This window comes from Stenella coeruleoalba, assembly GCF_951394435.1.
Source record: "Stenella coeruleoalba genome assembly, chromosome: 2".
Classification (NCBI taxonomy): domain Eukaryota; kingdom Metazoa; phylum Chordata; class Mammalia; order Artiodactyla; family Delphinidae; genus Stenella; species Stenella coeruleoalba.
The window spans coordinates 76,577,583-76,603,988 of NC_137147.1; the positions used below are offsets into that span (position 1 = coordinate 76,577,583).

General features: G+C 44.8%; 2 protein-coding genes across 4 annotated transcripts in view; one reads left to right on the forward strand and one right to left on the reverse strand.

The window, feature by feature from the left end:
• Nucleotides 1-13,885, forward strand: part of AVEN (apoptosis and caspase activation inhibitor) — a 203,522-nt gene extending 189,637 nt beyond the window's left edge. For 2 of the 3 annotated variants that reach the window (XM_079909602.1, XM_079909603.1), the window contains exons 4-6: nucleotides 5,260-5,355; nucleotides 8,177-8,537; nucleotides 9,351-13,885. In XM_079909602.1, the coding sequence (XP_079765728.1) occupies nucleotides 5,260-5,355; nucleotides 8,177-8,537; nucleotides 9,351-9,466 (573 nt within the window). In that variant the 3' untranslated portion in view covers nucleotides 9,467-13,885. The remainder of the gene's footprint in view (nucleotides 1-5,259; nucleotides 5,356-8,176; nucleotides 8,538-9,350) is intronic. The other variant, XR_013825582.1, reaches the window with a different exon arrangement.
• Nucleotides 10,853-26,406, reverse strand: part of RYR3 (ryanodine receptor 3) — a 550,597-nt gene continuing 535,043 nt past the window's right edge. Inside the window, 10 exon segments of the mRNA XM_079909615.1 lie at nucleotides 10,853-10,987; nucleotides 11,865-11,916; nucleotides 12,940-13,040; nucleotides 13,448-13,512; nucleotides 15,349-15,505; nucleotides 16,819-16,953; nucleotides 21,575-21,721; nucleotides 21,991-22,051; nucleotides 22,485-22,612; nucleotides 23,096-23,138. Coding sequence (XP_079765741.1) covers nucleotides 10,892-10,987; nucleotides 11,865-11,916; nucleotides 12,940-13,040; nucleotides 13,448-13,512; nucleotides 15,349-15,505; nucleotides 16,819-16,953; nucleotides 21,575-21,721; nucleotides 21,991-22,051; nucleotides 22,485-22,612; nucleotides 23,096-23,138 — 985 coding nt within the window. The 3' untranslated portion in view covers nucleotides 10,853-10,891.

Sequence of the window (26,406 nt, forward strand, 5' to 3'; positions counted from 1 at the left end):
TTCTCTTTCTGTGAAAATTCATCTAAGGCTTGAGAATTAATTTATTTCTCCCACACAGTTTTTGGTGTTAGGTAAGAAAATCCTTAACTTTATAGTTTTAAATAACTCTTCTTCTATAATTAGGAGAATAAAGCTATAAAATAAGAACAAGCATCATAGAAGTCTTTCAGTGAATCCGTAGCACCCACGCACGTTATTTGCTTTGTATTGCTGCCATATTTTCCTCCCAAGGAGTTTTGATGATTCTCCAGGCAGGATTTCACTGAACCTTTCCGTACGAGAAACGACAGGTATTCTCACCCTTTTTAAAATGCACGGAGGATGAGTAAGTGCTGGCGTGGCATTTGCTTCCGACTCCGGGGCTGGAGCATACTATCTGATAAAGTTCAGACAGGAGACCGGGCAGCAGACCTGACGGATAAAGGGCGGGACCTTCCTCCCCATTCCGCTGTCAGCTCAGTACACACACAGTAGGTGGCTCACACCCCCAGGTGGGCTGGCTTCACGTTCAGTTGTTTGGGACGGACATTGACTTAAAGACAGAGGGGAGGGAAGTGACTTGTAAAATGACTTCCTGTTCCTGTACAAAGAGTACGTTTTATAATATAGAAAAATTTGGGAATTAAAAATATTTGTTTTTGCTCGGGTCTGTCTGGGCATGTACCTGAGTATGCTTTAGAATTCTAGCACAAGTTGTAAACAGACGAACGCAGATCATGGAGGAATTCAGTGAAAGCCAAACAACTCCCATTTCAACTCCTTTGCACCAGGTTGGCTATCAGAGAACATTTTGGTATCCTGAGAGTTTCAAATAATTCTAAGGTTCTTTATTTATCAAAACACATGTTCTTTATTAGATATTTTATTAGATGTAGCTTATTGGAAGATGAATGAGACAGAGACCATGCTTGTTCATCGCCCTAGGCCCCTTACCTTAGCACAGTGGCTGACACATAGTAGATGGTAAATATTTACATGATAAATGAAAAAGAATGCAACATAAAGTAAGAGGTATAATGAATGAATGAACGTAATACTGTGGGAGAAAGCTGCTTTGGGCTGGAGGTGATTGAGAGTGGGAGCATGGGATAAAGATCATTTGAATGGGCCTTGGTGGATGGATGAGTATGGTTCTGGTAGGTTCTGTCTGGGGAACAACAGGAGAGTGATGAGATCTGAAAGACCAGGCTGTGCTCAGAGTCGGGAGCGTAGCTGGAGTGTAGCTGGAGTGTGGATTCTCAGAAGAGGCGGCTTCCAGTGTGGGTCTGGGTCACTTAGTACCAGTGGTTTGGTCTTCATTTTTATCTAGGGGCAGTTTAGCCTGTGGGTCAGAGCATAGACTTCAGAGACGCAAACCTGAGCGTAAATACTAGTTCTCATCTGGAAAATGGAACTAATAATAAAATGTAACTCAGAGTTGTCATGAGGATTATATTAGATTATAAATAAAAGTCCTTCTGTGCAGTTCCTGACACAGAGGAAACACTCAAAATTAGCTCTTATTACTACTGTTACTTGTTAACAAAAGTCTTGTTTAGCAAGACAATGGAAATGGCTAGACTGGACCTCTGCAATATTGGGAAGGAGCGACTGAAGAGGTCAGAGGCTGGAGGCTGGGAGACCAGGTAGGAGGAGGATATTACATGAACGGGAGGGGACGTGGGCCGACAGCATGGGCCGTGAGTTGGAAGACAGTTCACTGGCAGATGGGACTGCAGTGGAGGACGTGGTAGATTGCGTCACGGGCCAGACGTGAGACATGAGGACAAGAAAGATTCGCAGGGGCGCTGAGCTTCCCAGCACGCTGATGAGGTGAGCAGTGATGACTGATGGGGCGAGAGAAGGCAAGCCTGATTGTGAGCATCTTGAGTTGAAGTATTAGTAGGGCACATCCCAAACTGAATTCATCACTTCGCCACCGGCACTGTTTCGTGTCCCACATCTCCCCTCACTCGGTCCTCTTTATTTTTGCTTACTTGAGAGAGAAAAAGAAGAGAAGAATCTATCTGTCTATCTACCTGTCTGTCTATCTATCAGTTGTTCCTCATGTGCTCCTCTGTCCCCAGCACAGCCAGTGACATGAAGCAGTGAAGAGTTTGCCAGTGGGTCCTGGCGGAGGCCCCGAAGGGCACCCTGATGGGAGAGGGCCCAGTGCTGTCCCTGTGACTTGCCTTCATGTCTCTGTGGCTCACGTGCAGGGTGAGGGGAAGGTGGCCTGGCAGTCAGGGTCCCTGCTTCAGCCGTGTTGGCCCCATTACCGCAGGGGAGTTGGTCCCTTCAATCCATGAGTGGCGTTTTCAGACCTGTCCTTTGGACAGTGTGGGGACATGTGAGGAGGGAATGGGTGGGAGGAGAACTGAGGGTGAAAAAAATAGGTCCATTATTTTTTGAAAATCACCTGAAGCTTTTTTTTCATTCCATTTTTCAGTTGTGTTGACTAGCGACTTATTTAGTCAGTAGAGCTTCCTCGAGCAACCACTGAGCACTGGGTGGCACGCCGTGGTTCCTGAGTGCGTGGCTTTTAAGGGAACAGACACTCAGGCCCACCCCTGAGAGCGCAGTTCTGAATGAGGCCTGACGCTCTGTACACGGAAGGCGCCCAGCTTTCTCTGAAGTGTCGCTTGATCTGAGCACTTCCACTGTAAAGTGTCCCCGTGGTCCCTGAGTACCCAAATGAATGTGGACTGTGAGTGCTGTGGCTCTCGAGGAAGGTGCAATGGTCTGATCAGAGGCTGTAAGTGGAGTTTCTAGTAGGTTCGCTCCTCACCAAGTGGTGTACCTTTACGCAGACACTGAGACTCGGAGTCTGATTGGCTTCCTGGACAGGGAGGAAACCTTCGGGAATAGATTCTCACCACTGAGTCTGTGCGCACACTGATGGCGGAGAAGTGGGGTTGGAGGGACTTTGTTCTAACAGTCAAGGCTGGCCTCCTGCCCCCAGCCTCCGAATCTGCAGGAGAAGAGGCGCTGGGGTGGCCAGGCTGCGTGCTCCAACTGTGAGTGACTGTCAGCGTTGGCCAGGTGGATGTGGGGATGGGGCTCTCCGGGCAGAGATGACCCACCAGTTATTTACAACATGGAGCAAAAAAGCTAATTCATGGTGGTTATTCCAATTAAATCTATTTTCAAATTCACACTTTACTATTACAAGCAATTCACTTCAGCTCCCTTTATATCTAAGGCCTTCAGCTGTAGCCCTTTAGGGGACAAACTGGTGACAAAAAAGGGGAAGGCTTCTTACATCGTGGTGTTTGATGGTAGGTTCTAGGCTCTAGGACTGCTGCAGGGAGACGAGGAGAAATCACTGTGCTGGGCTTTAGTGTCTTGAGGTCCTCATGGAGGCGGTGTCCTATCACATGGGCCTTGGATGGTGGGTGGGAATTGGAGACGTGGGGAAAGGAGACACCCCAGCAGCTGAAGGTCCATCACTTGGGACTCGGCACATAAGCACAGCCTGGCCATTCCCTGGATCTCACAGACTTTTCATTGTTAACGATATACCTTGTAGCCGTGTCACACATGATGCAAAAGGGGGGAGGAAGTTTGGGCACTTCTAGCTGGACCCCAGCACGTCTCAGCGGGCCTTCTCCAGAGAGCTGAGACAGCAGCATGTGAACGGTTGGCAGGCATCGTGGACGGAAAGTTCTTGCTCTTTTATAGGCTGAAAGCAGGGGGTCTACCCGGGTGACTTTGCAGACACCTTGGCAGTGGGAAGGGTGAGATTTCCAGTTTGTAATGTGGTGACTTACTCATGGGTTAAGCATTCAGGATCACACTTTTCTAGTGGTTTGAGAGGTCTTCTCCAAACTTCGAAACAAAGACTGGCCATGCTGGTCTTGATCAAGCACTTGACGTGCTGAGTGCAGGACTGCGGCAAGGCCTGCACATGTAGTGCATTTCCCACTCTCCTGCTCCCTAAATACTCTGTGTTTTTAGATGTAAGTTCCTTTTTTTTCCAGGGTGAGGGGCCACATCTGCTGCTGCCAACCTTGCTTACCGTAGAGCTAGCCATCTCCGGAAACTTTCAGAAGGGCAGTTGAAGAGCTGTATTGCTTCTTTTGATCCCTGTGTCCTGCTGTTGTGAGGCTCAGGGGTTCGAGTGGGTCTGCGTTTAGTGTCGGCGCTCTACTTGAGAGCACCAGGAATGACTCCCCACCTCCAGTCATTATAAACCCATCTACCCAAGGCATCCTTACCGTGGAATGGGGATTAGACTCCATGACCCCTGGGTGGTGTTCCCTAACTTGATATCAGTGATTGCAGCGTAAGTCATGGTTCTACCTGGGTCTGTGATAGTCCCTGGTAGACAAGGTGGGCCGTGGTGTCTGCCTCTAGTGTGGCGGCCACCTTCTAGTTTTTCCTTCTCTTGGGTGGCCGGGGCACCTAGAAACAGCCGTTAGGGGTCATGCGATAACCTGGACCGTTTTCTCAGATGTGGTCAGTTTGTGAGGGCACTGCCTGGATGGGATTTTGCGTCTATGCACGGGAAGGGAGTTCAAGGGACTTACAGTGTTGGCCTCACACAAAGTGCTGCCAGCTGGAGGGTAAGTTTCCATCCTCTGCTTTCTGGTTGGAAGAGAGAGAAGCGTATACCTCATGGGCTTCTTTGGCTGTGACTGTCCTCCCCATCTGACTGCTGAGACAGCTCTTCCCTGCTCTCCTGAAGGCCAGCCATCTGAATCTGGGGGGGAGATGTCCAGTTAGATTTCATTAAGTGCTTTGAGTTTTTTTTCAGTAATTCCAAGAGCATCCGCAGGTTCCAGGTTTCCGTGCAGCCTTGATGTGAGGTGATCACCACCCTGCTGCTGCTCTGGCAGCCTGAGCTGTGGCTCAGGAAGGTGCTTTTGGTTTTGCTTATCTTAATGCAGAGATGGTAGAAATTAGAACCATATCAAGTGTGATTTATGATCTGATTACTCCCAGCTAAAAGTAATAGATGATTTATTTACAGTTACTACCTATCGTCTTGTGCTCTTTTATTTCTGAAAGGTCATATGTAATCATCTTTTTTTTTTTTTTGCGGTACGCGGGCCTCTCACTATTGTGGCCTCTCCCGTTGCGGAGCACAGGCTCCGGACGCGCAGGCTCAGCGGCCATGGCTCACGGGCCCAGCTGCCCCGCGGCATGCGGAACCCTCCCGGACCGGGGCACGAACCCGTGTCCCCTGCATCGGCAGGCGGACTCTCAACCAGTGCGCCACCAGGGAAGCCCCATATGTAATCATCTTGATCAATAATCTATCTTTTTTTTTATATATAGAATTCAGCATTTTATGTGGACTGTGAGTCATTGGTTCGAGCCCTTCAAGAACTGCCTCTCTCACTCCGACTCAATGTTGCTGCTGAATTGGTCCAGGTAAAAACCCTGACAGCATCCTGAGGCTGGTATGAATTAGGGCAGGAGAAGAAGAAGAATGAAAAACATCCCCCTGCAGGATGTTTCAGACTCAGCTTTTCCTTTCATCAAGCTGAGCGTTTTGTATCAGGTAGAATTTCGTAAAGTTTTGAGGGAGAATGAAATACTTTCTAAAGGTTTTTTCATTTTATATTTGAAACATTTTAAAGGATCAAATGTAATAGAATTGAATGAAATGTAAAAGTATAGCGTCTGCCTTGTATTGTACTCAAAATGTTTATGTGCCAGGCTTTGTGTTAGGCACTAAGGTTACCGTGGTGAACAGACAGGCACGGTTCCTGCCCTCATGGAGCTTAATCTATTGGGAGAGACGGGTATTGATCAAGTTATCAAATTATAAGCCCTGTGAAGGGGAAGGACAGTATGCTGTGAGAATATGTAATAGTGAACCTGATCGACTTTGGTGTGATTAGGAATGGCTTTCCTGAAGAAGTGACAGATAAGCCGAGATCCAAAGCATAAGAACATTTGAGTTGGGATTTAAAGAAGAGTGACCCAGTCAGATCTGCATTAACAACTGTGCTAATAACAATAGCAGTAACAAAGAACATTCTGGCTGCAGGATGGAGAGAGGGCTGTATTGGGGTGTCTGTGTTTAGGGTAAATCTGCACAGGCACACCCATACAAGAGTAGAGTGGATGAGGGGAGGCAAATTAGGAGGCCACTGCACGGTTCAGGTGAGTAATACTGTAGCTTGGGCCAGGCTAATGATGGTAGAGATGGCAGGGAACTGGACTTTACCAAGAGGTGTATTACAAAAGTAAAATTAACAGGACTTGGTGAAATACCGGAAATGGAGAGGGAGCAGGGAAAGAATTTTCTAGGTTTTCCAGCCTGTGCAACTCAGTGGTAGCTAGTATTAGGAAGGGTGAGGCTTGGACATTATGGGTTTGTGTCTCTGAGATGTCAGAGTGAAAATATTAGTCAATTGGATGTAGAAATTTATAGTTCAGAATCAAGGGTTGGAAATATAAATTTGGGAGATATCGGTTGTAAGGTAGCTAAGAGAGGAGCCATTGAATCGGCTAAGAGAGGAGGGGCCCAAGGGCTATACCAGAAGGAACTTTGAAATTTAATTGTGGCTAGATTGGATTTTGTTAAAAAGTGAAACCCTAGGCAGTACTAGTTGTCAATAGAATCCCAGCAACTAAAATGACCAGTTTTGTTCTGCAGTTGAATGTGATGCTAAGCGTGAGCATAGGCAGGCATCAGTGGGTATCCACCCAGCTGTCTCTGTGGCACTCACGTCAAATTTAGGGCAGCAAATAGAATTCAGGCTGGAGGACACTTAGGGGCAGAGAAGTAGAGAGGATAGCATTTGCCTCTGATGGGGAATCACCCTGGGACGTCTTTAGGAGTGTTTGGGGGTATTGGGGCTTGTCTTAGTGATTGGGTGAGCACTCCTCTTCCTCTGGCTGTCCAGAGATGGTCAAAGTCCTGACATACTTGGTTTGATCCCACACAATGAGGAGTGGTTAACAGAACACATCAGGGAAACACAGATGAAGGTGATGGGGGCCCCAGGATTGAGGAGAGAAACGGGAAGTGGTGTGAGCATTTGAAAGTGAAGGATGATGTTGTCAGAGGCAGGCCTCAGAGGAAAGATATAAAATAATTGTACTTTTGTAAATAGTAACTTTTAACTATCTAGCCAGGTTTTCCCACTCCTCCCATGAGGGAGAGCGGTTATTCTCAACTGTGTTTGCATGTTAGACTCACCCGGGAGTTAACAAACAAACAAAGACAATGCCAGCCAGCCAGTGCAGACCCACTGAATGATTCCAGGATTAGAACAGGGGACCACATCCCATCTTCGCCCTGCACACTGACAGTGCTGGATGAATATTTAAGTTCCTGTGTAAAGCCACGCGGTCTTAAAAGCCCTAAGGAGCTATTAGCAAACTGGATCTGCTCAGGATGCTTAAATGTACAAATAAGGGGACAACACCTCCAACAGCAGCTGACCCTCCTTCTGAACCTACCCACTGATGCCAGCCTGGTCACCACAGGCCTCCCTCCAGAACTGTGGTTCTCAGCCTTCCTCTACATTACAGTCACCTGGGGGGAGGGTTTAACTTTATTAAATTATAACATATAGAGAAGTGCGTGCGTAAGTCTTTACACATGCAGATCAAGGATCAGAATGCCGCCACCCCCCAGAACCTCCCCCCACCCCCCGAGACAATACTTCCCTAAGACCACTATCCTGACTTCTCATACTCAAGATTAGTTTTGCCTGTTGGGGGCGTTTTTACAAATGTAATCAAATGGAATGTTTTCTTTCCTGTCTGGCAATTTTTACTCAAATAATGTTACTAACGGTCATTCTTTTCTTCTTGGTGAATTTGTTCCTTCATCTCCTATATTTGTGCATCTTAGTTCAGTGAACAGATCCGACTTGCTAATTACTTCTCCGTGACTTTTTACAAAGCCTGCCTCGTCGCAGGCTTAAGTGTACATTCACATAGACATACAGGACTGTCCATTCTCAGGCTGGTGACAGGAGTGCACAGCCCTTTTGATTTCAGCTCTGAGCAGGTTGGCACAGGGCTGAGGTGGGCACGGTAGGGAGGTCTCCCACACTTACCCCTGCAGCAGTAAGAGGGGTGCTGGCAGGACCTGGATGGAGACACTTTGTGACCTTCCTGTCTGAATTGAGTTTCCTACTCCACAGAGTCTGATGGCTTCCTTTGCTTTAATTTCTGCTTAAGCAAATACGGCAGGACTCACATTAACTCAGATACTGTGCTTCTCTTTCAGACGGCCCTTCCTTTAGAGCTTCCTCAGGTGAAACCAAAGAGAAATAATGATGGCAAGGGACTAGGGATGCAGTTAAAGGGGCCCTTGGGGCCTGGAGGAAAGGGGTCCATCTCTGAGCTGAAATCTGCTGCCGCTGGCTGCCCCATGTACCTGGGTAAAGACAGCCTAGGACCGGGCCCTTCCAAGGGTTCTCAGAACCCCGCTTCCCCACTGCAGTCGGCAGCAGACGATTTGGAAGAAGAACTAGATCTGCTGCTTAATTTAGATGCGTCTGTAAAAGAGAGCGGTGACATCTTAGCAGACCAGACAGCTCAGGACCTGGAATCTGAGAAAGATGAGGAGGTGGCCCAAGAAGAAACAGGTATGGTTTTCATTTTATTCCCCATCCATCTTCTCGATTCTGGTGTTTTACTGAGAATAGCTTCACCTCTGTCACATCCCTACACATCTTCATCAGTGTCTGACATCGATCTGGCCTTGTCCACTGACATCTATTTCTGTGCTCACGTCTCTGCTTCCCCCTGAGCTGACCTTTCTGACAACATTGCTCTCACTCGATATTACTGGGCTTCCAAAGCTGCTACCTGCCTGATTGCAATCTTAAACCCGGGGCTGCAAATTGAACTCGTGCTGTAAAAGGCATTTCGATACCCGTGGCCTCAGCTGTGCAGCAGCAGACCTTTTAATCGACTGTCTGAACAGGCCTGTTGATCAGTGCTTTGTGCTTCTTGCTTGCTATTTCGATCTTGGTTGTTTTTTTTTTTTTTTTTTTTTTTTTTACAAAAGAAGACTTCCTCATTTGTGCATGTTCTGTTAGATGGCGGGCCATCTGACAGGGAGAGGCCTAGTGACTGCCCCGTCCATACACTGCATTCAGGACCCTTTAATGGCTTTAGTTTCCAGGAAACTAAGCTGTTAGTCTTTTAAAAAAAAACTAGTGAACTGTGAGATTCATCATCCAAATAAATAGAAGAGCAAATCTCTACTCCATTTATGAATTTGTTTAGGTATCACTGGATCTTCTTAGGGAGCAGGAAAATAATAGAACGTTTCCCCTTATCGTGAGCGAAGTCAGACTTTGGCTGATTTCCAGCATGGATCAAACCCCAGGGAAGCGTTAACCCTCGGTTCTGGCACTAACGTGAAGTTGTTAACGTTGCTTTTATTTTTTTAGATCCTGCAAAACCGTCTGCGTTGGAAGGAAAGAACGTGGCATCTGAGCAACCAAGTATATCCAGAAATGTTACTGAGGAAGAGCTTGAAGATTGGTTGGACAGCATGATTTCCTAAACTCGATGAAAGAAAAAAAAAAAGAGAGAGAGAAAGAAAATGAAAAGTGCCTGAAGCCAATTTTGGTTGCCTTGTAAGGGAAGGCGGGCCCAAGGCTGTCCTTCCAGAACAGCTGGTTTACAAGCACGGCCCGAGCCCGTGTGGCCATCACGCTTAGCAGTAGACGCCTACCTCCCCCATGTTCAACAAATCCGAAATGAGACAGTAAGCGGCTCGCTGCATTTGTTCTCTGGCTTAGTAACTGAATAGACTTCTTAAGGGCAGGAGATGTTACGGCCCTTGTGTCCAGTTTCTTCCTCTCAATTTTTACAGCATAGCGGGTGCAGCTGATGAAGAAAGCTAAGCAAACCAGGCATGCATTTGGCCAAAATAAACAAACGCTGGTTTGTGGATTTTTTTTTCCTTCCTTTCTTTCTTGTGCGGGGAGCCGTGGGCTGTTTGTTAGTCTCCTGTCCCTTTTCCCAGCACCACAGGGTGGTTGTAAATCATCCAGAAAGGGGGCGTTACAAGAGGCCAAACCGTGAGTTGGTGATTATGACTTTATTGCAGTGGGCACTTCGTTTTATTTAAGGAGATTCACCTAAACAAACAGAGCAGCTCCACTACTTACAAGGGAGACCATAAAGCGTTACTCTATTTGGCATAAGATTGAGATTTTTTTCTGAATTTTCAGTACAGTACTTTTTTTCTCTGATAACAGCAGTTGACAAGCTGTTACTGAAAAAAAAAAAAAAAACATGAATAACCTTTGAGTGCAGTTTCATAAAGTAAGACAGAAGATCCACACAACTAATTAATGGAACTGTCCGTCTCGAACATAAATGTAAAAAACTTGCATAGCTATATCTAAAGAGGTTTTGTAAGGCACTTACTCGATACTTCAGTGTCGACAAAGTGGCGGTTTGTTTGTTTGTTTCTATTTCTTTAACTGCTTAAAGCTTTTCAAGCTGATTCTGGATACATTCACTAGCAAGTACCATGGGAGAAATTAGACTGCAGTTTTAAAATGATTTTTTTGTAGCTCAGACCGTGAGTCACTGGTGGAGTACCATCATGTGGAATTCAAGTGTTTAAAATTCCAGGTATTGTGCCTCCCAAACTTCCTGCTTCTCTAGCCCTTCCCTCAGTGGTACCATCCCAACGACCTAGTTAGAACTGAGAAACCTGAAGGCTTTCAACTAGAGCTTCCTTGAAGCTGGGCCGTACTCTTTTTTTCTTTCAACATTTTTGACAGGTTATCTCGCACAGTGTACGTCCATTAGATACAAAAAGCCAAATCAATTCCAAAATACCACAGATGTGTAACAAACACTTCCTTGTAAGGGAGGCATTTTAGGAAATGTCACTTTTCAAATGTGTTGCAGAACTGTTAAGAGAAGGATTTTATTGACCGTCCAGAATGGTGGAGGCTTCTTTCATTCCCATTTATCCAAGCTGATCTTCGTACTGTTTCCGGAAGCAGTCACCAGCAGGGAAGAAATCCCAACACCTTTCTTGGTACATCTTCCAGACATAAGATTCCTGAAATAACGGGAACAAAGGAGACTTCTTTATAAACCACAGTAAGCTGGAACCCAATTTATTTTCCCTCTCTATGTCTCCCTTTGGGAATCCTGATGTGGATAAATGTGAGGCCCAACTGGTACATTCTTTCTTGCACTGTTCCCAGCTCAGGCTGTTTTGGGAGCAAGAAGTTTCTCCCTTCTTTTCTCCCTTCTTCTGACCGCCCCCCCACCAAAACAAACAAAAACCCCACAGTGAGACCAACTCGATGATCGCCACTAAAAATACTTAAAGATTTAGCAGAGGGTTGACTCCATGCCATTTGTAACTGGTAGAAGGCAGAATATACGAATCCAATGACGTTTGACTATTTGGTAAGCTACCTTTTCCTCCCCTATTCTCTGTCTTTACACTGCTTTTTCATACTTAGTCACAGAACCCCTCTGACACATACTTTCACGCACCCTGTCACACCCACACCTCCGCATCCCTGTGTCACCCACACAGGAGGTCGTTATCTTTCTTAGGCTGTCGTCTCACCATTTTGCTCCGACTCTCCTGCTCTTTGTCGGAGCCACCCACTCAGCTTTGCATTGTCTTTTTCTCTGTAACGTTCTCCCCACCTCCAGCTATTCTGCCCTGAAGCAGCAACTATAAGGATTTAGAAAATGTCAGTGTTTGCTGGGAAGGATAACCAAGGGGGCCTTTTGGAATAGGTGGGAGTTGCCTTAGAATTTTGGCTTCTTAAGTCACAAAGAGATGGTGGAACAATGCAGGAAGCAGTGGGAAAACGCACAGAAGAGACAAATGGGGGTCACCTCTCTATTTCAGATATCCTGTGCTCTACTGAGGCTTGACGCAGAAAGGGGAAGCTCTATCTTAAGGTGTTTCTCACCTGACCTGTGTGCTCTGTTTCATCTTTATTAATCAAATACATCAGGAAGAACCTGGAACGAGGAACAAAGGTTTAACAACTGAGAAAAAGACAATATTAGATTCTTTGGTTAGAAAACCAAAGTCAAGTGAGCTGGAGAGAGGATTAAATACATTGTTCAGCATCATGCTGACTCCTATACCTTTCAGAATAGGGGAAACGTGGCATGACAACATACGCCATCATCTTCTAATAATAATACACATTTATCTCAAAATTAGCCTTTTTGTGAGCAGAGGTCCTTAAACCTTGAGCTAAGATCACTTGTGAGGAAGAATTTTCGCTACCATTTTATTGTTTTTTAAAAAAGTCCTAAGGTAAACAATAAAATGGTAACCAAAACTCTTACCATATAATTCTTAGTAGGCCAATTTATCATCTTATAAGAATACAGAATTGAAATTTTGTGTGTCTCAAAGATACGTTATGGAAAAGTAAAAATATTTACTCTCACTCAGTTGCCCTGGAATTCAGCAGCACGCAGGTGACGGGCCGCCTTGACGAGAGCAAATATGAATTGGTTGAGAGGAAGGCCTGACTGGAGGGGGTTCAAAGGAGAGTGGGACGACAGAGATTGGAGACCCCGAACATGCACACTTTTCCAGTTTTGCTGGAAGGGAAGGAAGAAGCAGGGCAACAGCTGGAAGGAAAAGTGGGGTCACAGCCTTTTTTCTTTGTTTAGGATTAAAAAATATTATATGGTGATAGGAAAAATTCAGCAGAGAGGAAACTTGCTGGAGTTAATATGACCTTGATTGAGAAGGGATGGGAGCTAATTCCAGGTTGAGGGGCTGACATTTGCTTGGAGCAGAAACAGTCTGCAGCGCACACCTGTCAATCAGAACGGGGAGGGGCAGGGCCTATGGACAAAGACACGGGCTCACGGGGACTCCTGCAAGCTCTTTCCTAATTGCCTCTGCTTTCCGGAGACCAAGGAGGAAAAGGCATTGGCAGAGCGTGAACTACAGGACGTAACTGTATTTTACTCACTGTTCCTGGCCCTGCCCCATCACCTTTGCTGACCAAGGATACTCACAAGTAGTTGGCTAAGTTGTGCTCTTGTAAGGTGTGTGTTTCAAAACCATGAGGGGTCGTGTCGAAGTAGTCATTGCCGATCCCACAGATGAAACATTTCGTCTAAGAAGAATAACAGGGAGAAAAGGCATGAGTAGGCGTGACATTACAGGCAGGTAGCAAAAGGGTGAGGATCTCTGCTTGAATTGAGAGACACTAAAACATTTCTGTCTTTCATGCTTTAGGCTGTTAGTCGTCTTCTCCAGAGTGTCACATACCTAGCTTCTACCTAGTGGAGGGTACTTGCTCCTTCCTAAGCCTGGGGCATGGCGGAGGCAGCAGGTGGGGGTGGGGGTGGTGGTAGGGTACAGAGCAGTAGATGGGCCCAGAGAAGAGGACAGGCTTGGAAAACAACCATGGTTGGTAATTTTGCCTAGGGCTGGCCCTAAATAAGAGTAGAACCTACTGTTTAAAAAAATCCATGTGCTGTGAGATAATGGAAATCAAGTTGGGATTTAGTAGAACGGTACCTCCATATCCTCTCGTACTTGTTCCTGCTGGTCTCTCAGCTCCCCAAAAGCATCAATAATAAGACCTGGAATTTTAAATACAAAGACAAACAAAACACTTCAAATAACCTGTTTAGTCAGGGCAGAGGAATGATAGATGGAATGGCAGAGGCTATTTTGTTCTGTTAAAAAAAAATGTGGAATATTACTCAGCCATAAAAAGAAACAAAATTGAGTTACTTGTAGTGAGGTGGATGGACCTAGAGTCTGTCATACAGAGTGAAGTAAGTCAGAAAGAGAAAAACAACTACCATATGCTAACACATATATATGGAATTTAAGAAAAAAAATATCATGAAGAACCTGGGGTAAGACTGGAATATAGACACAGACCTAGTAGAGAATGGATTTGAGGATACGGGGAGGGGGAAGGGTAAGCTGTGACAAAGTGAGAGAGAGGCATGGACATATATACACTACCAAATATAAAATAGATAGCTAGTGGGAAGCAGCCGCATAGCACAGGGAGATCAGCTCGGTGCTTTGTGACCACCTAGAGGGATGGGATAGGGAGGGTGGGAGGGAGGGAGACGCGAGAGATATGGCAACATATGTATATGTATAACTGATTCACTTTGTTATAAAGCAGAAACTGACACACCATTGTAAAGCAATTATACTCCAATAAAGATGTTAAAGAAATGAATTATAAAGCTGAATGATACAATTAAATCAAAATTAGGAAAAACACTTGTGTTTTCAAATGCTGAGTCCCGGCTAATGCTTTCTCATGGTTCCTCTTACAGCGCCTCTCAGCAGTATTTGACGCTAACTATTCACTCCTCCTGGACTCTCTTCTTGTCCTTCCTTCCTTGTCCTACTGTTTTGCTTGGCTGTTCCCTTTCTGTCTTCCTTATCGGCTCTTCCTCTTCTAGTCCCTGAGGCACTGATATGTATCATCAGGGCTCCTCCTCAGTTTCTTTGCTTTTCCTTCTGGGAAGTCTCTACGCCTACATCTTTGACCACCACCACCAATGGATCCCATTTCTTTGATTTTTGTATTCATTAATATTTGTCTTGTGTGTCCTTATTGAATGTAATATTTCTATCCTATTCCATTCCTGACTTGTCTCTTGAAAGACCCATTACAGTTAACTGCTTATTAGCCCTCAACGCCTGCACGATGTCTCATAGGTACCTCAACTTGGCATGACTCAAACTAAATTCATCACCCCCTTTCTCTAATTCCTGACAAGCTACTGACAAAAATACCACTACCTCTACCCCGCAAGGAAGGAAAACACATGTCACACTCTCACAGATCCTCTTTCTGCTGCTACCCACCCCATTGCTTGGGAGGAAAATGATCAGGGCAGGAATCATGAGGATGTGGGGCAACACTAGCCAATGGAGATATTTAGGAAGCAGAATGAGACAGAAATGATCAACTTAGAGTGGGTAATGAAGGAGTGGGTGAGGGGAGTCCTCTGTAAGGATGCTCAAGTTTCCTGTATCAGTGCCTGGGTGTATGTTTGCCTTTATGTATGGTAGACGTTCAAGAGATGTCTGTTGGGGCTTCCCTGGTGGTGCAGTGGTTGAGAGTCCGCCTGCTGATGCAGGGGACGCGGGTTCGTGCCCCGGTCCGGGAAGATTCCACATGCTGTGGAGCGGCTGGGCCCGTGAGCCATGGCCGCTGGGCCTGCGCGTCTGGAGCCTGTGCTCCGCAGCGGGGGAGGCCACAGCAGTGAGAGCCCCATGTACCACACACACACACACACACACACAAAAGAGAGATGTCTGTTGAATTAACAGGTAAGCGAATGCATAAACCTCTTTACATAAAACAGTTAAGTCAGGTGCAGAAAGGCAAAGAGAATCAGATTGACTGAGCCCCATGCAGATGACATAACTGGCAAGCATACCTTGGATGATGGCCAGCAGGATGACAATGACGAAGAAGAAGAATGTAATGTCAAAGACGATGCGGTACATTTCATACGGGTCCCCAGCGGGGTCTTCAATTTCATCGCCAATGCCACCTCCAGCTCTCACTCCCACGTACATGTGGAACAGGTAACACTAGAGAAGAAAAATGATGGCGATTCAGGTAAAAGGTGCAGAGTTTTGTTTGTTTTTACAGAGATGGTCAGATCATTCATGTAACAAGATCAAAACATGACAGCCCTGAGGCAGGAGAAGGGTACTCTTCACAATAACACATTCATGCTGCTAACTCTGTCCTCTCTACCCTCTGGTTAGCTTGGTGTCTATAAAGATGGAAAGGCTGCTGTTCCACGTAGCCTTTAAAAGGTGTTTTTTGCTCTTTTCTTAAAAACAGTTTTGAACTCTTTGACACACACGTGAGAATTCACTCTAGGTGTGTATAAGTTAAAAGAACTTTCTGCCCTGATGAGGATGGCCTATGCCGGATACGAGTTTTCTCTCACTTAAGTTTCAAGTGCCAGCCTGGACTTGGGGCCGGGCTACAGCCTCCGGGAAGAGGCCTCCCCTACTTGGCATCCTCTGCGCACCCGGGAGGGCGGGGCTCCCCGCAGAATCTCCTCCCAAGTGCCCGTGTGCTCCAGGTAGGCTCCTGGGCCAGGGCTCACAGAGCAGGCTGCCCTCTGTCTCTCCTCCTGACTGGCAGTGATGGCTTTGGGATGGGAGTGTGGAGGCAGTCTCATGGCTGGTAGATCAAAAGCCAGTGGCAGCACGGAGCCCATGCTGGTCATACGGTTGCTCTTGTGCCTGTAGTGTTGCTGTCTCATGGGCTGCTTGCCCCAAGAAAACTCATGCAGAGATTTTAGCCAAAAAGCATATCTATTTTCTGGAGAAACGATCACAGGCGGGGGCAGGGGGTCAGTGTACTGTCACCTGTCTCTGATACACACATTCTTTTCCTGAAATCTGGTCACGATAAGCGTCTAGAGATGCTGCTGCAGCTGTGCTGGCTCACCCTGCGCTGTGCCCTTCTATGCGCGCAGGAGCCCCAGCCCCGCCCTGACCCAGTCCTGCTGCTGTGACATTTTTCAGACGACATGGCTGTTCTGAAACAAGCCCCACTGGCTTGCTGAAATAAACGGAGCACCAGATTCATGGGACTTTGCTCTTAGCTCTCAGAGGCAAAGAATCAGAGTTTGACTTCCGTGAGATACAGACACAGGTAACTCACGTCTTCGCCATACACAGATGTGGATGGATGGTGATCTGCTTAGCTGTGTGTTTCTCCTTCCGCCTGGGCCCCGACAAGTGGTCTATTGCATCACTTCTGTCTTTCCAGGACCCACCTCCCTTTCGGATGAGACATCAGTGTTCTACTCTCATCTCTGTCCTGCTCTGCCCACAGCCCTTCTGTCCCAGCCACGCCAGGTGACCCTACAGGGAATTCTCACCGTCATCATGTCATCACACTTCATGTCGGGCTCATCGTCGTCTTCACTTTTGTTGTAGAACTTGCGGAAGAAGTTGAACGCCACCACGGTATAGAGGTAAACCACCACGGCCAGGAGACCGACAGTCAGGACCAACTGGCAGCGGAAAGAGAGAGAGAGAGGGAAGAGGAGGTGGGTCTTCTCCACCTTGAAAGGTTGGTGGGAGACTCCAAGAAAACAGAGGAAAGGGGAAAGATGAGGGGTCTGGAACGAAGGCTGTCATACAGCAGGTGCCGAAGGAAAGCAAGATCACAGAGAGAAACAGCCTTATTGGGAGAAAAGAGTAATGATGGACTGTTATGGAACAAACTGTGTTCCCCCAGAATTCATATGTTGAAGCCCTAACCCCCAGTACCTCTGAAGGTGACTGCACTTGGAGATAGAGCCTTTAAAGAGGTGATTTAATTAAAATGAGGCCGTGAGGGTGGGCCCTGCTTCAATCTGACTGGTGTTCCTACAAGAGGAGGAGGTTAGGACTCAGAAGGAGAGATACCAGGTAGCCGTACGCATCGAAGGATAATCAAGTGAAAAAGCAGCAAGAGGCAGCCAGCTGCACGCCAGGCTACCCACACCTTGATCTTGGACTTCCAGCCTCCAGAACTGAGAGGAAATCAATGTCTGTTGTCTAAGCCCCCAGTGTTCAGTATTTTGTTAAGGCAGCCCGGGCAGACTAACAGCTGGGGTACTGCACGGGGCGCATATCAACTACACAGGGATTTAAGGATGAGAATAGTGACGGTGCTCTGAGGATGGTTACTTTGTTTTTTCACAGAGATAGCAGTGACCCAAGGCTTCAAGATGTCGCTTTCACTCTAACGCTGCTTTTATTTGCTTATTTATTTAATTGAAGTAGAGTTGATTTACAATATTGTGTTAGTTTCAGGTGTACAGCATAGTGATTCAGTTATACATATACATGTATCCTTTTTCAAATTCTTTTCCCACTTAGGTTGTTACAAAATATTGAGTATAATTCCCTGTGCTCTATACAGTAGGTCCTTGTCGTTTACCTATTTTATATATAGTAGTGTGTATATGTTAATCCCAAACTCCTAATTTATCCCTCCCTACCCCGCTTTGGTAACCGTAAGTTCTAATGCTGCTTCTAAAGAAACTACAAGAAATTAATATAACATTGTTAATCAGCTATACTTCAATAAAAATTTTAAAACATATATATATATACATATATGTATAACTGAGTCACTTTTCAGTACAGAAGAAATCAACACACATTGTAAATCAACTATACTTCAATAAAATTTTTTAAAAATTAAAAAAAAAAAGAAACTACAGATTCCTTGGGCTCATGGGTATCCCTACATCACAATATTTCATAACTAACCATGAACTGGATAATTGTCACAGCTTTGAAGTTACTATAAGAATTATAATTGAGCAAAGTGACATTTTTCATAATGAAGAAACCTGCCTTGGACCTTTGCCAGGGACATAGGGCCTGTTTGTTTCTCGGCTTTCAGAGGCACAATAAATGAGGACTACGCAGGACCTGCTCATTGGGCCTATACCAGGGACTAGGTGCTGGGCTGGAGCTGTGAAGATCAACAACATAAAATCTTTCTTTGCCCTCAAGCTGCTACACAAAAGGGAGTGGGCATGATAAGTACCAGAACAGACATATTCAGCAGCTTCTTGAACAATGAACTTAGTGATTTGAACCCTGGATAGCAGACCTCACGGAAAGCAGCCGGTTTCAAAAAAGAGAAAGAATGTGGGCTTTGCACCAAGGAACAAATGGGCTTGAATCTAAGTTCTGCCACTTAGCAGCTGTGTGCTCTTGGGTGAAATACTTAGCCTCTCTGAGCCTCAGTGCTCTTCTCTCTCAAGTGAGTGTAATACTTACCTTATAGGGTGGTTGTGAGCCTATTGCAATACCCGGCATATGGCACAAACTGGGCACATTTTTTTTTAACAATCTTGCCAGAGTTTAGTCGGCAAGCCCATATAAGACATTCATTGTTTAATAAATGCTGGAGAGGGCGTGGAGGAAAGGGAACCCTCCTACACTGTTGGTGGGACTGTAAATTGATAGAGCCACTATGGAGAACAGTATGGAGGTTCCTTAAAAAACTAAAAACAGAATTACCATATGACCCAGCAATCCCACTCCTAGGTATATACCCTGAGAAAACCATAATTCAAAAAGATATACGCACCCCAATATGCAGCACTATTTACAATAGCAAGGACATGGAAGCAACCTAAATGTCCATCAACAGAGGAATGGGTAAAGAAGATGTGGTACATATATATACAATGGAATGTTACTCGGCCATAAAAAAGAACAAAATAATGCCATTTGCAGCAACATGGATGGACCTAGAGACTGTCATACTAAGTGAAGTAAGTCAGACACAGAAAGACGAATATCGTATGATATTGCTCGTATGTGGAATCTAAATGGGTACAAATGAACTTATTTACAAAACAGAAGTAGAGTCACAGATGTAGAAAACAAACTTATGCTAACCAGGGGATAAGGGGGTGAGGGATAAATTGGGATATTGGGATTGACATATATACACTCCTATATATAAAACAGATAACTAATAAGAACTTACTGTATGGCACAGGGAACTCTACTCAATACTCTCTAAAGGCCTAAATGGGAAAAGAATCTAAAAAAGAGTGGATATATGTATATGTATAACTGATTCAATTTGCTGTACACCTGAAACTAACACAACATTGTAAATCAACTATACTCCAATAAAAATTGTCTTTTAATTAAAAGAAATTCATTGTTTAAACTTTTCATTTAAGGTACAGTTTTGTATAACGCCGTTAAACCAAATCAACAAAATCTGGACTTTCTATATCTGAGTAAAGGGGAAGAAAAGAATTCTAAAAGAACAAGTTGTAGAACTGGCATTCCATAAATCCCGTTTTGGGAAATGCCACCTTTATAGGATAAAACTTCCCAAGACACACATGGAAAAATAATACACAATGCCCTTTCTCCCAGGAACCTATAAGGAAGTATTTACCACTCTCTAAGCAAACATCTATATCACAGGTTCTGTTATTACCTCCCCAAACTTCAGCTTCTTGTATGTGGCAGCAAATTTCTATCTCTAGCTTTCCTCCCTTCTTTTTAGTGTCAACTGAGAAACTGGCACCACTACCAGAAGCCTAGAGAAATAAACCATCGTAATACCTGATGATCTAGCACCCTTTCATTTTAGAACAATTAAAGGTTAATCTGACCTTTTTTCTGGTTGGAATTTTTATTTTTTAAGGTGTACAATGTGATGATTTAATATATGCATACATTATCAAGTTAATTAACATATCCATCACCTCACACAGTTACCGTGTGTGTGTGTGTGTGTATGTGTTTGCTGAAAACACTTAAGATCTACTCTCTTAGCAAATTTCAAGCATACAATACAGCATTTTTAACTATAACCACCGTGCTTTACATTAGATCCCCGGAACTAATTTATTTAATAACTGAAAGTTCGTACTCTTTGACCAATGCTCCCCATTTCCCCCAACACACCCAGCTCCTGGTAACTACTGCTCTACTCTCTGGTTCTAGAAGTTTGCCCTTTTTATGATTCCCCATGTAAGTGACACCATACAGTATTTGTCTTTCTGTGTCTGGCTTATTTCTCTTAGCATAATGCCCTCTAGGCTCATCTATATTGTTGCAAAAGGCAGAATTTCCTCTTTTTAAATGGCTGAATGATATTCTGTATGTTCATAACAAATTTTGTTTATCCATTCATCCACTGATGGACACAGGTTGTTTCCATATCTTGGCTATTGGGACTAATGCTGCTGTGAACATGGGAATATAGATATCTCTCTGAGATACTGATTTCGTCTCCTTCAGATATATATACCCAGAAGTGCAACTGCTGGATCATGTGGCAGTTCTGTACTTAATTTTTTGAGGAACTGCCATACTGTCTCCCCTAATGGCTGTACCAAGCTGGGTACATATTAACTCCTTTCTTTTCTCCCTTCTCCTGTAGAGATTTAGAGATGTGAGGGAACATGTCTCATTCGTGGATTTGCACTTAATGAGGAATAAAATGCTAGGGAGTTTGAATCTGTTCACAGGAGGAGCCATTAGAGGACTTTAATCAAGGGATTGACCCTGACAATTCTGTAGAAGACAGACTAGATATTGATGAGACTGGATGTAGAGCAATGACTAGATAGGTATATATAGAAACTGCACACATACATGTATATAACATATATAGCTCTATATGTCTACCTATGTACACATATAGCTGTATATATGTGTATATATGTATAGATCTATATATATCTAAGTCATTGGTCTTTTTTTTTTTTTGGCTGCGTTGGGTCTTCGTGGCTGCACGCGAGCCTTCTCTAGCTGATGCAAGCGGGGGCTACTTTTGGTTGCGATGCATGGGCTTCTCATTGCGGTGGCTTCTCTTGTTGCAGAGCACGGGCTCTAGGTGCGTGGGCCTCGGGAGTTGTGGCACGTGGACCCAGCAGCTGTGGCTCGCGGGCTCCAGAGCTGAGGCTCAGTAGTTGTGGCACACGGGCTTAGCTGCTCCGCGGCATGTGGGATCCTCCCTGGCCAGGGCTCGAACCTGTGTCCCCTGAGTTGGCAGGAGGGTTCTCAACGACTGCGCCACCAGGGAAGCCCACTGGTTATGTTCTTTCCTAACCATATCTAGGTCCCTCCTGTTCTGCAGCAGTATAAACCCCATACCTGTTTGCCATTGTGAGTGACAGATGACAGAATAGTCCTCAGAGTCTTGAAGCCCATCGCGATATCCAGCAGATGAGCAGCGAAGAAGAAGTTGTTGTAGTGGCCCAGGACTGACATGGTCGTGTACCAGGCGAGGTAGAGAAAGGACTGTGGAAATGGAAGAAATTGAGCAGCTTTTCAGGCATTCAGGGGACTGAGGTGCTTTGAGCTGGCCCAAGAATTGCCAAGTCAAGCCCCATCTGCCTCATACTACTGCACAAGAGAGGAGTGTCCCCCCAGCACCCTAGGGCCCTCTGTCTTCGCCCAGCACTCCCTGCATCTTCCTGAGCTGCCTCCATAGCTTGTTTCTTTGTGGCATCTAATGACATCCCTGGACTTGGGGCACAGAATTTTGCTTTCCCAGATGCCATACTTACATTGTCAGTAAAAACAACTCCCAGCTTCCAGATATGGTACTTCATGTCGATGGAACTTAGCCTAAAGGGGAACAAATCATTTCAAAACTTAAAAATGTCAAGATTTAGTTAAGTGTTTAATAAGGGGAAAAAATGAATTTTTTTCTCTCTTGGGTTTAATAACCTAAATACAGCTCTGAGGTTTATCAAGTTGTATGTGTTCACCATGAGAATGAGAGTGGCTGAATCACACACCCTGAAATTTTAATTAGTCTTTCTCTTTCAGCTCTATCAGGCATAAAGGCTGATAAGTCTTTCAATTTTTTTTAAAGCAGTGCTCTCCACCGCCCCCCCCCCCCCCATATTTTAGAACCTAGAAGAAACACTTAGGCGAGACCAGAGTCTAAGACAGCGAAGACATGACTGTGAGCTTTCCCTGTAGCACAGGGAAGAGGACTGGAAAGATAAAGGGTCTAGTCAGCCAGACTTTGGGATTTAACTCCTAAGCTCTGTACCATGACACCAGGGAGGCTGCCTCTGCTTTGGTCTCTTCTACTGGGCTAAAGTCGAGGGCATTTTTGTCCAACCCCAGGAGTTCAGCAATGCGTTCTGCTCCGTAGAGATCTCCATACTTGTTGATCACCTAAAGCAGAGAGGAGGACAGGGTGAGCTCAGGCCGTGCAGCACCACCAATGTTTTCTCCAGCCCCAGTGCCGTCAGAGCTGTGTTATGCTCTGGGCTCTTCCAAGGGGTTGATAAAGACATGAGTCAAAATGCAAAAGGAAAATAAAGAGAAAAAAATAACCTCCAGAGAAAACAGAAGTGATACAGAAAATTAAGTGAAAACTGCTTTTCTAGCTATCATGTAGCAGGAGAGAAAAAACCTAGTATGTAGAAAACAGTGATTTTGTTAAGCTGATTAAGGCAGATGAGTATAGGAACTAAGCCCCAAACCTACATGCGTTCATATAAAACCCCTTCTGTGGCTTACTCTTCTCGAGATGCCATCATAAAAGCACCATTACATTTATTCATGTTCGTATATGGAGAATTTAAAAAAACAATTTACATTTCTTTGGAGGTCATGGAATTTACTCCCCCTGCCCCGCCCCCCAACAAGGCATACCTTTCTCTTTACAAACTTGTCCCAGTAGTTATTAGGAAAAGATCTGAAGAAGAAAACGAAACAGGGAGATTCTTAACATCAAGGCAAGCACATCAAGAAACTTTGCAGTTTGTCTGGACCTGTGATCTTTTGGGGTTTTGTCCTGCTCATTGAAGAATTCAAGACTTGATTGAAGTTCAGAGTCACCGCAGGTCTGACTTCTGGTTTCACTGCTTTGCGGTGAGTTCTGAAACACTTGGAAAGCTCCTTTGCATTTTCTACTTCAAAATTATGGTTAAGAGCCAGGAATCGTGATGACAGACTAGCTAGAGGCAGGGATATGTGTCTTGAGCTCAGTGTAACTAGAAACCAAACCCTGCAGGAAACACATGCATTCAACCTTCCTTCACTGAGTGCCCACTTTATGGCAGTAACTGGGGTAGGTGCTGGGGACACGGTGGTGGGAGGTGTAGACAAGGTCCCTAACTATGAAGTTTCCAGTCTGGAAATCACCGTGAGTTAATTTACGTGGGGGTTTTCTTAATGGAGCGCTCTTCTGCTCTGTTCTCCATTCCTGCATAACTCCTGTGGGGTGTGCTTTTTTTTTTAAGATTGTTTTGGGATGTGGACCGTTTTTAAAGCTTTATTGAATTTGTTACAACATGGCTCCTGTTTTGCTTTTCTGGCCTCGAGGCGTGTGGGATCTTAGTTCCCCCGACCAGGGATCGCACACGCACCCCCTGTACTGGAAGGCGAAGTCAATAACCACTGGACCGCCAGCGAAGTCCCCAGCAGTCTTGGTCTTAAACATCCAAATGCCACTTAAAAACAAAGCAAACTGCTAATAGATTTTACCTACGGGGGATGGAAGTAATTATTTTGACCTCCTTCTTTGTCCATTATTCTGCTACTTGATCTTTTTCATGAATGGTATTTAGAATCCAAAAAGTGGAAAATTCCACAAGTGATCCTGAAGGGCCAGTGACTAAAGGCTCTGGTCAAGACCCTTTCACAGATGTGATCTCACTTTGATCTGAATATTCTTGTCTCCTGACCAGGTATGTAAGCTCCTTCAAGGTCGAAGCCATAATTCCACTTGGTAATATTCCTTTAAGTGTGGGGTAGGCCAAGAACCTTCAGAAGGGAAATGCATAAATAAGTGACAGATCTATATATGAAGGGTCAAGAAAAACAACATAAGCTGCTCACCTCTTGGAAACCAGCAGAATGCACAATGAGATGCTATTACACACCTACCAGATGAGCAAAGTTATCTGAGGATAACAAGTGCTGACAAGGAGGCAGAGAAGCAGGAATGCTCACAGGGTGCTGGTTTAATGTAAATGGGGGCAAACATTTGCATATCCTACTATTCAGCAAGTTCGTCTCCTGCTACCTACTCCAGAGAAACTCTTTTATTTGTGCACCAGGTATAAAAATACTCCTTACAGCACTGTTTCCAACAGACACTAGTGGGAAACAGTTGAAATAGCCACGGTCAGGAAAATGGATAAATGCACAATAATATACTCCCAATGGAAAATGCTACAGTTTTGAAAATGACCAACTCGGGCCACACATATCAACGTATTCAACTGATGAGTTCTTGAAGAGGGTGCTGAACAGAAGATTCAAACGACAGTACAATGCGTATAGTATAACTCCATGGATATGAAGCTCAAAACTAGTTAAGATGAAACCATGTATCTAGGGACACATACCTAAGTGGTAACACTATAAACTAAGGCAAAAGAATGGATAGCACTGAAGTCAGGAGGGTGGTTAGCTCGGGTCCGGGGAGGATCCGGGCCAGAGAGGATAACGTCTGGGACCTCAAAGTTTTCAGCGATGTTCCAGTTTTAAAGCTTTGTAGTTCATTTTATTACTGTACTTTAAAATATACGTTTTTATGTTTTCTTCTATATGTGTATTTAACAATACAAAAATAAAATTAAAAAAGAAAGCTCTCCATGACATACAGTTAACTCAAAAAAGAGCAGGTTACAAAGCACTACATGTACAATGATGCCATTATCGTGAAGGAATAACGGAAGTTCATTGATCTAAATGTTTTAAAACAGCTGTTTTTCTTATACATGCGTTTCCCTATTCACGGGCATTTCAGCCACTTCAAATAAATGTCAGCAACTGTCCTTGTTAAAACAGTTTAGTGTTCTTGTCTCATTACCTCCTTAGGATAAACTTCTAGAAAGTGAACTGCGTTCTTCCTGGGACTTTTAGGCTATATCATCTTGTGCCGCAGACACGAGCGTCACTGATAATTACAGAAAGCTTACCAAGGAATGAGATTATTTGATATTCAAACTTTCTATACTATAATAACAAAGGGTCAGAAATAAGTCTTAGTAGTTTCCCTTATTCTTCCTTAAAAGTGAGGAGATTGGCAGTGACCTGCAGGCCTGAACACGCTTTTGATTTGCCTGCTCACACCTATTTTTCCCTAGGAGAGGAGTCTTCCCTTTCTCGGGACCATTAAAAAAAGCTCGGCGGTGCCTGTGTGGAGCTGCCTCTCTCCATCTGCCTGGCCGCCTCTGAAGAGCAGAATGTTCTCCTGCAGGGGTCAGGGTTGTCGTTTCTAGGTGTGCATATTTTATTGGCACAGCCGGGAGACTCAACAGTCACCTTGTTCACATATTCAGCCCTATTTCTTGACTTTCCTTTCATCCCATTAATGCATCTTGCAACTCTCATTTCCCTGTTGTGAATACACCGGCGTTAGAGCATCACCTTTGCTCACGGTGACGGTCGTTATTTTCCTAAATTTTTATTGTGGTAAAATAAACATAACTTAAAATGTACAATCTTAATCATTTGGCCATAATCCCTGTGTTGTACAATATATCCTTGTGGCTTATTTTATACCTAATCGTTTATGCCTCTTAATCCCCGTCCCTATATCGCCCCTTCTCCCTTCCCTCTCCCCGCTGGCAACCACTGGTTCTCTGTATCAGTGAGTCTGCTGCTTTTTTGTTACATTCTCTGTGTTGTGTTTTTAGATTCCACAGATAAGTGATATCACACGGTGTTTGCCTTTCTCTGTCCGACTTATTGGTGATGGCCATTTTTCTGTAACGGGTAGGGAATAACGCACAGCCATGCGCCAGGCACTGTACCAAGCACGTGACAGTCCATTCACGAGGCCTCCCAGGACTGCAGGCGGTGGTATTCTCATCCCTCTATTAATGAAGAGGAAACTGAGGTTTATAAAACCTGATTCCCTCGCCCTAGGTCACGGGTGTCTACGTTATCAAGCTGACTCAGTATTCTACCTCTTTGCCTCTAGAATCAATGCTTGTCTCCACCACGTTAGC